This window comes from Macaca thibetana, chromosome 8 (assembly GCF_024542745.1).
Source record: "Macaca thibetana thibetana isolate TM-01 chromosome 8, ASM2454274v1, whole genome shotgun sequence".
Taxonomy (NCBI): domain Eukaryota; kingdom Metazoa; phylum Chordata; class Mammalia; order Primates; family Cercopithecidae; genus Macaca; species Macaca thibetana.
In genome coordinates this window covers 88,623,292-88,638,481 of record NC_065585.1, presented here as the reverse complement: position 1 = coordinate 88,638,481, position 15,190 = coordinate 88,623,292, and the positions used below count along the sequence as shown (strand labels likewise).

At 41.5% G+C, this 15,190-nt stretch overlaps 2 protein-coding genes and 1 non-coding gene across 6 annotated transcripts in view; 1 reads left to right on the top strand and 2 right to left on the bottom strand.

The window, feature by feature from the left end:
- Positions 1-15,190, top strand: part of CHCHD7 (coiled-coil-helix-coiled-coil-helix domain containing 7) — a 1,019,570-nt gene that overhangs the window by 858,714 nt on the left and 145,666 nt on the right. The window lies entirely within an intron of this gene.
- Positions 9,245-15,190, bottom strand: part of RPS20 (ribosomal protein S20) — a 549,922-nt gene continuing 543,976 nt past the window's right edge. The window contains exons 2-5 of the mRNA XM_050802371.1: positions 10,545-10,661; positions 10,252-10,351; positions 9,885-9,958; positions 9,245-9,463 (exon numbers count right to left, since the gene is read on the bottom strand). Of these exons, the coding sequence (XP_050658328.1) occupies positions 9,281-9,463; positions 9,885-9,958; positions 10,252-10,351; positions 10,545-10,547 (360 nt within the window). The 5' untranslated portion in view covers positions 10,548-10,661 and the 3' untranslated portion in view covers positions 9,245-9,280. The remainder of the gene's footprint in view (positions 9,464-9,884; positions 9,959-10,251; positions 10,352-10,544; positions 10,662-15,190) is intronic.
- LOC126961956 (small nucleolar RNA U54) lies at positions 10,026-10,092 on the bottom strand. The gene has a single exon (XR_007728532.1). It is a non-coding gene; the product is annotated as a small nucleolar RNA U54 (small nucleolar RNA).

Here is a 15,190-nt window from a genome sequence, read left to right as displayed (position 1 = left end):
ATGAAAATATAATATATCAAAACTTATGGGATGCAGTGAAAGCATTATCAAGAAGGAAGATTATAGCTGTAAATGCTTACATTAAAAAAGAAGAAACAGGCCAGGTGTGGTGCCTCATGCCTGTAATCCCAGATCTTTGGGAGGCCAAGGTAGGAGAATTGCTTAAAACCAGGAGTTCAAGACCAGCCTGGCAACATAGTGAGAACCCATCTCTACAAAAAATAATAATAAATGAAAAATAGCCAGACATAGTGGCCCTGTAGTTCTAGTTGCTCAGGAGGCTGAGGTAGTAAGATTGCTTGAGCCCAGGAGTTCGAGGTTGCAGTGAGCTGTGATCCTTCCACTGCATTCCATCTGGGGTGACAGAGCCATACTGTATCTCTAAGAAAAGAGAAGGAGAAATGGCCAAAAGAAACAACCTAATTTTATACCTCAAGAAAACCTTTTAAACCTTAAGAAAAAGGAGAAAAAATGAAACCCAAAGTTAGTAAAAAAGAGAAGAAAATAACTAAGATTAGAACAGAGATATAAATGAAATTTTAAAATGAAACTAAGGGTTGGTTTTTTGAAATGGTCAAAAAATTGGCAAACTCTTAGCTAGATTAACCAAGATAAAAGAGAGAAGATAACTAAAATTAGAAATGCTATATGGGACATTATAAATGATGCTACAGAAATTAAAAGGATTTACAAGAATACAATGAACAATTATGCACCAGCAAATTCGGTAATCTAGAAGAAATGGACACATTCCTAGAAATATACAGCATACCAGAACTAATTCATGAAGAAATAAAAAACCCAAACAGACTTACGACTAGTAAGGAGATTGAATCAGCAACCAAAAACCTCCCAACAAAGAAAACCCCAGGACCAGAGGATTTCACAGTTGAATTCTACAAAACATTTTAAGGAGAATTAAAATTTTAAAACATTCAATAAACTAGGATAGAAGGAAACCACCTCAACGTAATACAAACTATATATGAAAAGCTTACAGCTAATATTACACTCAATAGTAAACAATTGAAAGCTGTTCCTCTAAGATCAGGAACAAGGCAAGGAAGGCTCACTCTTGCAACTTCTATGAACATAGTGGTGGAAGTCCTAGGTAGTTCAATTACCCAAGAAAGAGAAATAAAATACATCCAAACTGAAAGGAAAGAAGTAAGTTCTCTTTATTCACAGACAACACAGTATTATATCACAAAAGATTAAAAACTAATGAACAAATTCAGCAAAATTGCAGCACACAAAATTAATACAAATATCAGGTGCATTTCTATACACTAACAGTAAATAATCTGGCAAGTAAACTAAGAAAACAATCCAATTTTTTTTTCTTTTTTTTTCTTAATGAGATGGAGTCTCACTCTGTCACCCAGGCTGGAGTGCAATGGTGTGATCTCAGCTCACTGCAAACTTCACCTCTTGGGTTCAAGCAATTCTCTGCCTCAGCCTCCTGAATAGCTGGGATTGCAGGCGCCTGCCACCACACCCACCCAATTTTTTTTGTATTTTTTAGTAGAGATGGGGTTTCACCATCTTGGCCAGGTTGGTATTGAACTCCTGACCTCATGAGCCCCCTGCCTCAGCCTCCCAAAATGCTGGCATTACAGGTGTGAGCCACCGCGCCCGGCAACAATCCAATTTTCAATAGCACCAAAAAGAATAAAATGCGTAGGAATAAACTTAACCAAGGAAGTGAAAGACTCATACACTGAAAACCACAAAATATTGCTAAAAGAAATAAAAGAAGATTCAAATAAATGTAAAGACATCCTATGTTTATGGATTAGAATACTGAATATTGTTAAGATGTTAGTACTACCCAAAGAGATCTATCTGCAGATTCAACACAATTCCTATCAAAGTACAAATGGCATTTTTGCAGAAATAGAAAAATGTATCTGTAAATTCACGTGGACTCTCAAGGGGTAACAAATAGCCAAAACAGTTTTGAAAACGAATAGGATTGGAGGACTCACACTTCTGATTTCAAAACATATTATAAAGCCACAATAATTAAAGCTCTTGTAGGCAGCATGAGCATAACAACAAATAGGCCAGTGGAATAAGATAGAGAGTCCAGGAATAAATCATTGTGTATGTGGTAAAATTGTCTTTAGCAGGGGTTCCAAGTCCACTGAATGGAGAAAGAACAGTCTCTTCAACAAACGGTGTTGGGAAAACTGTATATCTACAGGCAAAAGCCATAAAGTGGAACCCTTACAGGATACACAAAAATTATGCTTTTTTTTTTTTTTTTTTTTTTTTTTTTTGAGGCGGAGTCTCGCTCTCTTGCCCAGGCTGGAGTGCAGTGGCCGGATCTCAGCTCACTGCAAGCTCCGCCTCCTGGGTTCACACCATTTTCCTGCCTCAGCCTCCCGAGTAGCTGGGACTACAGGTGCCCGCCACCTCGCCCGGCTAGTTCTTTTTGTATTTTTTAGTAAAGACGGGGTTTCACTGTGTTAGCCAGGATGGTCTCGATCTCCTGATCTCGTGATCCGCCCGTCTCGGCCTCCCAAAGTGCTGGGATTACAGGCTTGAGCCACCGTGCCCGGCTGATTATGCTTACCTTACACAATATACAAAAATAAACTCAAAATGGATTAAAAACCAAACGGTAAGACCTAAAACTATCAAACTTCTAGAAAAAAACATAGAGGAAAGTCTTCATAACATGGGATTTGGCAATGATTTGTTAGATATGATGTCAAAAACATAGGCAACGAAATCAAAGATTTTAAAGTTTGATGTGATTACATTATATCAAACTTTAAAACTTTTGTCCATGAAAGTACATAGCCGAGAGAGTAAAAAGGCAACCTACAAAACGAAAGAAAATACTTGCAAATCATCTACGTGATAAGGGATTAATATCCAGAAAATATAAAGAACTCATACAACTCACAAAAACAAAAATAACCCACTTTAAAAAAATGGGCAAATAGCCAGGCACAGTGGCTCATGCCTGTAATTTCAGCACTTTGGGAGGCCAAGGCGGGTGGATCACCTAAGGTCAGGAGTTTGAGTCCAGCCTGGCCAACATGGTGAAACCTCGTCTCTACTAAAAATACAAAAAATCACCTGGGTGTGGTGGTGCATGCCTGTAATCCTAGCTGCTCAGGAGGCTGAGGCAGGAGAATCGCTTAAACCGCAGGAGGTGGAGGTTGCGGTGAGCCGAGATCGCACCATTGCACTCTAGCCTAAGCAACAAGAGCAAAACTCCGTCTCAAAAAAAAGGAAAAGAACAGAAAAGGGCAAAGGACTTGAATAGGTAGTTCTATAAAGAAGATATAGAAATGACCAACAAGCTTGCTAAAAGCAGTGGCTCACGCCTTTAATCCTAGCATTTTGGGAGGCAGAGGTAGGCAGATCACGAGGTCAGGAGTTCAAGACCAGCCTGGCCACCATTGTGAACCCTGTCTCTACTAAAAATATAAAAGTTAGCTGGGCGTGGTGGCATGCGCCTGTAATCCCAGCTACTTGGGAGACTGAGGCAGGAGAACTGCTTGAACCCATGGGGCAGAGGTTGCAGTGAGCCAAGATCGTGCCACTGCATTCCAGCCTGGGCGACAAAGACTCTGTCTCAAAAAAAAAAAAAAAAAAAAGAAAGAAAGAAAAGAAAGAAATGGCCAACAAGCATATAAAAAGATGCTCAACTTCATTAATCATTACAGAAGTACAAATCAAAACCACAATGAGATATCACTTCACACCCATTAGGATGGCTACTATTAAAAAAAAAAATGAAGTATTGGTGAGGATTTGGAGAAACTGGATCCCCTGATGGGAATGCAAAATGGTGCAACAGTATGGAGATTCCTTAAAAAATGTAAAATAGAAATACCGTATGATCCAGCAATCTCACTTGGTATATATCCAAAATAATTCAAGGCAAAATCTCAAATACATATTTGCATACTCATGTTCATTATAGCATTATTCACAATAGCCAAGAGGTGGGAACAATCTCAATGTTCAACAGATGAATGAATTTTTTAAAAGCAGTATATATACATATATTGAGATATCATTCAGCCTTAAAAAAGAAGAAAAATCCTGCCACATGATACGGCATGGGTCAAACTTGAAGACATTAAGCTAAATAAAATGTCAGTCACAAAAAGACACATATTATATGATTCCACTCACATGAAGTATCAAGTAATCAAACTCATAGAAAAAGAAAGTAAAATTGTGGTTGCCAAGGGTTCAGAGTGAAAAAAAAAAAAAAAAGGGAGTTAGTGATTAACGGGTAAGAGGTTCAGTTTCACAAGATAAAAAGACTTCTGGATATTTGTTGCACAACAGTATGAGTATAATTAATGCTACAGAACTGTTAAAAAGAGTCTTTATCTTTCAGATTTAGATACTAGAAAATGTATGAGTAAAATATGATGTCTGAAATTTGCTTCCAAATAATCTGAAGGCTGGTTGAAGAAGGTGGTGGAGTCACACATGAAATAAACTGGTATTGACAATCTTTAAAACTGAGTGGCTTTATTATACCATTCTCTCTCTACTTTTGTGTATGTTTGGAATTTTCCATCATAAAGGAGTTTTTAAAAACCCAAGATAATCAAAATGAAAATAATCAATAGAAGTGCTGGATAACAAAGTCAAGGAAATATCACAGAATGTACAATTTAAAGGATTTGCTGAGGTGTGTGGATCACCTGAGCTCAGGAGTTTGAGACTAGCCTGGCTAACATGGCATAATCCCGTCTCTACATAAAATACAAAAATCAGCTGGGAACGCTGGTGCACACCTATAACCTCAGCTACTCAGGAGGCTGAGACAGGAGAATTGCTTGAACCCAGGAGGCAGAGGTTGCAGTGAGCCGAGATCACACCACTGCACTCCAGCTTGGGTGACAGAGCAAGACTCTGTCTAAAAAAAAAAAAAAAAAAAAAAAAAAAATTAAGAGAAGTTATGAAAGAAAGGTGAGAGACACACAAGACCTTCAGAAGGTCAGCAATCAATAGGAGTCCCAGAAAGAAAAGAGACAAATGGAGGGTAGGGCTAAAATAATGAGCGATTTTTTTTTTGTACATCAGATATATATTGTACTGACTCCTGGGAGGAATACAAATGTATTCCTTGAAAGCCTCAATTTGATCGTGTTTCTTAAAATTAAACATTTCCATATTCTCTGGTGAAAATATCTTTTTTATTTGAGACAGAGTCTCGGTCTGTCGCCCGGGCTGGAAACCTTCGCCTCCCGGGTTCAAGCGGTTCTCGTGCCTCAGCCTCCCGAGTAGCTGGGACTACAGGCATGCCCAGCTAATTTTGTATTTTTTAGTAGAGACAGGGTTTCACCATGTTGGTCAGGCTGGTCTCGAACTCCTGACCTCAGATGATCCATGGGGTGAGTTCTTTTTAAGTTAATTTAGAAAGATATGCACAATATGTAAGGCAAAAATAAGTAAATAAAGAGCAGTTTACAGAACAAACGGTATAGAAGGATTTGGTTTAATTTTCATCTCCACAAATTAAAGGAAGAGTTTTTCTATGAAAGTGAAATATGCTATTATTCTTAGGATGAAGGAAATAAGGATTGATTTTGTGCCTCTGACTTACTTTTTCTTTTTCTTTTTTTTTTTTTTTTTTTTTTTTTTGTGAGATTGAGTTTAGCTCTATTGCCCAGGCTGGAGTGCAGTGGCTCATTGCGACCTCTGCCTCCCAGGTTCAAGAGATTCTCCTGCTTCAGCATCCCAAGTAGGTGGGATTACAGGTGCTTGCCACCACGCCTGGCTAATTTTTGTATTTTTAGCAGAGGCGGGGTTTCACCATGTTGGCCAGGCTGGTCTTGAACTCCTGACCTCAGGTGATCCAACCACCTTGGCCTCCCAATGTGTTGAGATTACAGGCGTGAGCCACCCCACCCAGCCGTAGTTCCTCCTACTTTCAAAAGATAAAATTTCAGTTGCATCGACTGAAGTACAATTAAACAAAAAAAGAACACATTTCAGCTTTGGCCATTTCTCCACGTAAACCTGCTTGGTCACTATTTTGGCAGAGGAGAATACAGTTAAAAAGGACATGTCCCAGGGGATTCAAATACACTTCTCAAAGTGTACTGCTGGCCCTCCATATCCATGGGTTCTGCATCTGTAGATTCGATCAATTGTAGGTCAGAAATATTCAGAAAAAAAATTGTCTCTACTGCACATGTATAGACATTCTTTTTCTTGTCATTATTCCCTAAATACAGCAGAACAACTACTTACATACCATTTACATTGTATTAGGTATTACAAGTAATCTAGAGATGACAAATTATACAGGAGGATGCCACAGATTATATGCAAATACTATGCCATTTTGTATCAGGGACTTGAGCTTCCTCAATTTTGGTATTCAAGAGAGGTACTGAACTGATCCCACACAGACACCTAGGAAACACTGTAATTCAATGCAGTATCATGGGTCAGCTAGAGCATATCCTGTGCCAGTGAGAGAAATCTATTCCCTTAACAAGTTAGTCTTGGTTTGTTTGGAAAATGTCTCCCAGAGGGACAGTGAACACCTATATATGCATTTTAGATAGATACTATTAGTATGCTCATTTGGCACATGACTGAGGCTCAAAGTCAAGTAACTTGATGAAGTCTCCATAACCAACTAACTAATTTTGGAGCCATCTGTCTGACTGTATGGCTAGAGATTCTACTTCTATACTCTTGCCTGTTCATTTTATATCCAGAGCATACACACAGGCACTCTACCGATGTCATGCGAAGACATCTAATCCAGTCTGGGTATAGTGGCTCTCACCTATAACCCTAGCACTTTGGGAGGCCGAGAAGGGTGGATCGCCTGAGCACAGGAGTTTGAGACCAGCCTGGGCAACATGGCGAGACCCCATCTCCACAAAAAAAATTAGCCGGGCCAGGCGTCATGGTGCGAGCCTGTGGTCCCACCTACCTGAGGTTGAGGCAGGAGGATCGGTTGAGCCAGGGAGTTCAAGTGAGCCATGATCGCACTACTGCACTCCAACCTGGGTGACAGAGCAAAACTGTCTCAAATTTAAAAAAAAAAAAAACTCTGACCCAGCAATGAACAGCTATGGTGGTTTGTTCCCTTGGTTATTGCTAGTTTACATTTCTACACCAGAAGCAGGGCTCTGCAAATCCAAATAAAGCAAGCACTGGAGAGATACCCTATTTTCAACCTTCCTAACTCCCCATCCATACAAGACGGCCTGTAACTTGCATAGAATTATTGGCATCATTACCACTATTTAATCTACCCTTAATTCCCTATATTCAAAGGCCCTGCAGTTTTATTTCCATGCAGGTATTTTTAAGTGTTTGAGAAATTGAAGATAACAGCAGTTTCAAATATTTAAGTGCTATTTTAGCTGTAATACAGGTTCTCAATTACATATAGCTTTAATTCAACAGTTTCACCATTGTGAAAGTTCACAATTTAGGGAAAGCCATGAAGCTGTCCTTCCACTACTGATTTACTGAAGCATATTTTTCACAGTATATGTTCTCTGGACTTTAGTGACATTGCTTTCAGAATTATTTCCTCAATCAGTTCTCAAGACACGTGTGCTCCAAAGACTGCTATGCTGCATTTAAAGTTCTTAGGTATTTCTGTCTGGGGGCCACATATGAACAGGTATTCCATTTTAAAATGGTCTTATTAACTGCTACCTAAACAGCTCCCAAAGATAAACTGGTTTAAATTTAGCAATGTGGCATAATTCATTCCAGACTCAGTTCCATTCAAATCCTTGATGTTAATTGGGTTTGTCTTCTTGAGATCCGAAGTAGACTCAAAAAGAATTGGATATTGGGTAACAGCAGGGCAGGGGCAAGGGGTGACTCCAATGTTTGAACTGAGACTTCAGTGGACAATGGATTGAGACACGGAACACACAACAGAGCTTCTGGGAGGGAAGATTTCATTTTAGACACATGAGCTTTTCAGCTGTGAGTTGCAGGTCCCTAGTATGCAGCTGGTTGTATACAGATATCTCAATTGAAGGTCAATTTGAAGAGTTCAGTGTGAAAGCTTAGGCCCAAATCCAAAGACAAACTTGAATTACCCAACTTTGATCCTATTAAAAATCTCAAAAATTTTCTGAAGGCAATCTTAACAGTTTATAGATGTTTTATTTTTCCAAAATAAATCTACAGAAACTTTCCCCAATACATTTAGCAAATGTGTAAGGGTATATGATTATAAATTCTAGGCTGGGTGAGTGGCTCACTCCTGTAACACCAGCACTTTGGGAAGCTAATGCAGGCTGATGGGTTTTGAGTCTAAGAGTTCTAGATCAGCTTGGGAAACAAGGCAAAACCTCACCTCTACAAAAAACAATTAGCTAGGCATAGTAGCCACATGCCTGTTAAGTCCCGGTTACTAGGCAATTTGAGGTGGATGGCATGAGCCCAGGTCAAAGCTGCAGTGCTCACACCACTGCACTCCAGCCTGGACCACAGAGTGAGACTGTCTCAAAAACTGAAAATGTAAGTATTTTTAAAAAATATGAAAGTGAAAATGGGCCAGGCATGGTGGCCCATGCCTCTAATCCCAGCAGTCTGGGAGGCCAGCCAGGGGGATCACCTGAGGTCGGGAGTTTGAGACCAGCCTGACCAACAGGGCAAAACCCCGTCTCTACTATAAATACAAAAATTAACCAGGCATGGTGGCAGGCACTTGTAATCCCAACTACTTGGGAGGCTGAGGCAGGAGAATTGCTTTAACCCGCCAGGATCGCACCATTGCACTCCAGTCTGGGCCACAGAGCAAGATGCCATGAAACTTTCATATTAAAATATAAAACACTGAAAATATAAGTATCTTAAAACTTAAGTTTTAGTTCCTAAAACCCTAAAACTTAGTTTTAGTTCCGCCTCTGCCAATTAATTCTTTTTTAAAGATGATAAGCTTGGTTCATTTAAAAATATTAGTTACTCATTTTCAGCACTTGCCTACTAGTGCACTAGGCTCTCAGTCACGGCTGTGTATTACAAACGCCCCAGATCAATCAGAATTCCTAGGGTATGCCAATGTTATAAACTGACAGTGTCCAATACAACTGGTCAGGTCTCTCAGTATTATGTAGTTAACGGAATTCAGTTTTCAAATGACTCAAACGACAATGAAAACAAGATAGACCATTCTAAGATACCCATATATTCCACCTGAAAAGTGGAAGTCTCATGGTACACTTTTATATTCCTAAAATCTGCTAGTATTCTGAATAAAAACCAACAAAAGTTAACAACTGGTAATCAATTTATTAAAATAGTTGACTTAAGCATCTGCAATGGTGACTTCCACCTCAACTCCTGGCTCAATACTGATGGAAGTAATCTGCTTAACAATCTCAGAAGGACTGTGCAAGTCAATGAGTCGCTTGTGGATTCTCATCTGGAAACGATCCCATGTCTTAGAACCTTCACCACAAGGAGTTTTTCTTGTAGTGATTCTCAAAGTCTGCAGCAAAAGACAAAGGAAACCAAGTGTTTATGGCTTTATACTTATCCCTAGAACATCTGGAAAAACACTTTTAATCATCTCATTAGTTTCCCTTTGGCATGATTCCTATTTACACTAACAGATTTTCAGGTACCACGGGTTGAAAATGCCAGGTCTGTTTTCACTGTAGTAGGACACCACCCTTAGAGCTTGCGCCTGTTAAGCACCAAACCACACCAAGAACACAACAGCAATAATTAAACGATCATATCTAAACATTAGATACTTACTAGGAACCGAAATCTACCACCAATTTCAATACGCGTTTGTAGATAACATCAGGGTTAACAATTTTGGCAGCTAAACCTCTTAAAGAACCTGAATTTACACAACATCCAGAAGCAACTCTCCTACTTCCTGCCCCTCCGATTTACTTTACCTTGGTAGGCATTCGAACTGGTCCTTTCACTTTCAGGTTCTTTTCCTTCGCGCCTCTGATTAAGTCAGCACACACTGCAGGAAATAAAAAGACCTCTCAGTACAATCAAAACAATTAAAATCGGCTTAAGACCTTCACTTCTACTGGCTCAGAATAGCGTATAAAACTATCACCGTTATTCAACACAGTAGGTACCTCCTCATCGCCAGCTGTATGACAATGAAAGCAGTTTTAGGCCATGCTTTACCTTTTTAAAGTAAGCAACTTGTCACTTCAGTTCTTGGAGTCCACCTTGTACACTAACATTAACGAGTAAAGCTCGGCGCTTTTTGTCCAATTCCCGCCCCCACCGCACGACTGCACTGACCCTTTTCCAGGGATTTAACGTTGCGGCTCGTTAGGGTGATTCGAATTCGGTGAATTGCCACCTCCGGCTCCACGGGTGTTTTTCCAGTATCCTTAAAAGCCTATTGTTAGACACATGAGAAAGAACAATAAGCCAAAAATGGTCTGCCACTTCTGGAGAAAGGCAGCTTCCGGAAGCTTCCCGCGTTCCCCCACCATTTCAGACGCGCCTTTCCGCCCCTACACGGAAAGCATCTGCCCTACAGGAGCACGAGCTCCCAACCGGAGTCCCCCCGCCGCCGACTGCCGCCTCACCATGCCTGCTGCGCGGCTTCCTGACCGACTTGTTCCTCGGCGAGAGCGAACAGCGGTGAGTCAGGAGCAGGAGCGTGCGAACCAAAGATCCGCAAGTCCTACGACCGCGTCTTCCTCGAAAAGAAAGGGGAGGGACTTGAGCAATGCTTATATAGCACGCTTACATCCGGGTCCCACACGCCCCGGAACAGGAAATGTCCCGGACCCTGGAGGCGGTCGCACAAGGCCGAGCTGGAGCACTCGAGGAGTTGGCAGGAAAGGCACGGCTGCGTGCGCCCCCTGTCCGCAAGGAGGAACCAAAGTCCCGCAGGGTGGGGTCCCCGCCTGCGCGGAGATGGCCACCCGGCCGAGAGAACAGGCGAGACGGAAACCTGAGAAACTCCTGTCTGGTGCACCTAACCCTCTCCCTCGTAAAGTGCACAGGAACTCTGGTTTTTACGTTGCAAATTTTGCTTTCTACACAGACCATACCACTCGTTGTTCTCTGAGGATGAGGTAACTTCTCTGAGTTTAGCTGACATGAGCAATGGCAGAAATGCTTCTCGTAAACTGGACACCTTACGATAGAATTAGTAAGCAGTTATTTTTCATAGCCTGAAACGTCGTTTTGTGATATTTCAGCTCCTGGCTTCCCAGTCCAGCAGAAGTATCTACATCTATTTCTGGAAAGGACCTGAACTTGGCTTCTCGTCCCTCTGGAAAGTGAGGCGAAAATGCCAGGCTGCGCAGCTACCCTGAGGCCCGGCCTGGTACCTGACTAGCCACCCAGTCCTGATACGTCATCTCCTTTCTGTTGGATAAAGTCATTGGATAAGATCCCCCAGGGTCTTCTTAATACTGAACATCTGTTCATAATCACATAAGTGACCAAATATAGTGGAAAACCCGAATGGTCAACTGGGCTGAGCAATGGGAGAGAGCGCAGGATGAGCTCACCTACACCTGAGCAAGAAGCCGGGGATAATACATGGAAATCATTGAGATGGATTTTGATACAGGGCAGAAGGAAGAGTAAAATAATCTCATACTACTTTCCACCTGAAGTTCTGACCCAAAAGAGTTATTTGCTCAAACACTTCGAACTGGGGAGGGACAGAGCTCTGATGCCTCCCTCCAGGCCTGTTTTTGTTGTAGTTGTTGTTGTTTTTTGTGTGTTTGTTTTTGAGACGGAGTTTCCCTCTTGTTGCCCAGGCTGGAGTGCCACGGCGCCATCTCGGCTCACTGCAACCTCCGCCTTCTGGGTTCAAGCGATTCTCCTGCCTCAGCCTCCCGAGTAGCTGAGATTACAGGCATGCGCCACCGTGCACGACCAATTTTGTTTTGTTTTGTTTTTTAGTAGAGACGGGGTTTCTCCATGCTGGTCAAGCTGGTTTTGAACTCAGGATCTCAGGTCATCCGCCCGCCTCCGTCTCCCAAAGTGTTGGGATTACAGGCGTGAGCCACAGCGCTCGGCCCATCAGGGCTCTTTCTTGAGGTTTTGTCTTCTGTTACTTGGTAGAAAATTATTTTTGAAACTTTAATCAGATAATAGCATTGTCTTATTTGGTGATAACTGGAACATAACTAATAACTGGGTTTCTTTGGCTCACGATACATATGAGGGTTTTGTTTTTGCTGCCATTTTAACAATTACTTTAAATTTTCAAATTTGGATGTTTTCCAGTTCCATTTTTTGGGTTTTTTGTTTGTTTGTTTGTTTGTTTGTTTTTTGAGATGGAGTCTCGCTCTGTCGCCCAGGCTGGAGTGCAGTGGCGCGCTTTTTGCTCAAGCGATTCAAGCGATTCTCCTGCCTCAGCCTCCCGAGTAGCTGGGACTACAGGCGCGTACCACCACTCTCAGCTAATTTTTTGTATTTTTACTAGAGACGGTGTTTCACCGTGTTAGCCAGGATGGTCTCAATCTCCTGAACTCGTTATCCGCCCATCTCGGCCTCCCAAAGTGCTGGGATTACAGGTGTGAGCCACCTAGCCTGGCCCCAGTTCAGTTATTTTTAAATGTAATCCATTGTCTGTAAGTACTCTTTTAGTAGAATTTTTAGCAGAAAATCTGAAAGCCTGCATTCTTATTGTGCTAGCTGTAACCTAATTGAGACTTCATAACTTAGAGGTTTAACTTGTTGGAATGGCTATGTGCAACAAATAGACAAAAGCACAATTGCCCTGCTCCCTGGGGTGTGGTCAGCCACCACTGTAGTACTGCCTGAAGGTGACTGTGCATCTTTTAAGTGAACATATACAGCAGCATTCATGTTTTCTGATGCTCAAAGATGACTGGAAATTCAGTGAAGGAATTTCATTGAGAAGTACAATTGTAATTTTTGTACAAGTGTGATTTTTTTTTTGATAACAAATCTGGTACATCTTTTTCTTAGGCTTACCTCATCCTTTAAGTATTTGAGGAACTGGTGAACAAGTTAACTACTTTGATCATAAATAAGGAAATTTCATTATAGAGAAAAGCAAAATGTGGCTCAGCAGGTATGTGAAAAATGGCTGATGTGACTAGAACTAAGGAAACAAATGGTTAAGTTAATATTAGACAAAAGTAATGGAAATTTTTTATTTTTTATTTTGGAAAACAGTATGGAGGGTCCTCGAAAAATTAAAAATGGAACTTCCATATGAACCAGCCATTCCACTTCTGGGTATATACCCAAAAAAAATGAAATTGGTATCTTGAAGAGATACCTGCACTTTATTGCAGCATTATTTACAGTAGCTAAGGTCAGGAAATGACCTAGGTGTCCAGCAACAGATGAATGGATCTTTTTTTTTTTTTTTTTTTTTTTTGAGACAGAGTCTTACTCTGTTGCTCAGGCTGGAGGGCAGTGGTGCAATCTCGGCTCACTGCAACCTCCATCTCCTGGGTTCAAGCAATCCTCCTGCCTCAGTCTCCCAAGTAGCTGGACGTTCAGGCGGACACCACCATGTCTGGCTAATTTTTGTATTTTTAGTAGAAACAGGGTTTCACCATGTTGGCCAGGCTAGTCTCGAACTCCTGACCTCAGGTTATCTGCCCACCTCGACCTTCCAAAGTGCTGGGATTACAGGCGTGAGCCACCGTGCCCAGCCTGAATGGATCAATATTATTCAGCCTCAAAAAAGAAGGAAATTCTGGCTGGGAATGGTGGCTCACACCTGTAATCCTAGCTTTTTGGGAGCCCGAGGCAGGTAGATCACCTGGAGTCAGAAGCTCGAGATTGGCCTGGCCAACATGGTGAAAGCCTGTCTCTACTAAAGATAAATATACTGTGTGAGTTCACTTATATGTGGAGTCAAAAAAAAAGTCAAATTTGTAGAAACAGACAGTAGACTACTAGAGTCAGGAGGTGGGATCTAGTAGGGTTTGGGAATTTTAAAGTTTATTAGTTTAAGTTTCAAACACTTTGCCATATTTTTCTCTTGAAAACCAACAGCTTCTTTGGCCCCCAATTTCTCTTTAAAATGTTATATTTGGGCTCACACCTGTAATCTCAGTACTTTGGGAGGTCGAGGTGGGTGGATCACCTGACATCAGGAGTTCAAGACCAGCCTGACCAATGTGGTAAAACCCTGTCTCTACTAAAATACAAAAATTAGCTGGGCATGGTAGCGGGTGCCTGTAATCTCAGCTACTCGGGAGGCTGAGGCAGGAGAATCGCTTGAACCCAAGAGGCGGAGGTTGCAGTGAGCCGAGATCACGCCATGGAATCCAGCCTGGGCAACAAGAGCAAAACTCTGTCTCAAAAAAAAAAAAAAAAGTTATGTTTGAATACTAAATGTGAGCTATCCATTGGAGAAAAAAGTAACAACAATAAGCCAAAAATAAGAAGAAAATACATAACTCCATCATTCAATGTATGTTTCTTTTCTTTTTTGAGAAGGAGTCAGTCTCACTCTGTTGCCCAGGCTGTAGTGCAGTGGTACGATCTCAGCTCATTGCAACCTCTGCCTCCCAGGTTCAAGTGATTCTCCTGCCTCAGCCTCCTGAGTTGCTGGGATTACAGTTACCCGCCACCATGTCCGGCTAACTTTTGTATTTCAGGTGAGACAGTGTTTCGCCATGTTGGTTAGGTTGGTCTCGAACTCCTGACCTCAGGTGATCCACCGGCCTCGGCCTCTCAAAGTGCTGGGATTACAGGCATGAGCCACTGCGCCTGGCCAACATGTCTTTTAATGACGGTGTTATCATGAATTGTATGAATGGTTCTTTTAGGATTTGTTGAACCTGTCTTCTGTTTTTAGGCAGTTAGGCTTGTTTTCCCATTTTTCAGTCTTATAAACAATATCATGAGGTAAATTCTGGTAGATCAGGGTTTCTCAGTCTCAGCACAATTGACATTTTGGGGGCTGGATAATTCTTTGCTTTGGGGGACTGTCCTATGCATTTAGGAGGTTTGGCGACATCTCTGGCCTCTATATTCACTAGGTGTTGGAGCAACCCCACTCTTCCACTGGTGACAATCAAACATGCCTCCAGACATTGTCAACAGTCCCTGTGGGTAAAAATCATGCCTGGTTGACAGCCACTATTGTAGGTGAATATTTTAGCTCCTACTTAAAGCCTTAGGTCAATTACTAAATAACTTATCCTCTGATGGCTTAATCAAAGAATAAGCACATTTTAAATATTTTGGTATTAAGTAAGTTGCCCTTTGGGAAGGTTGT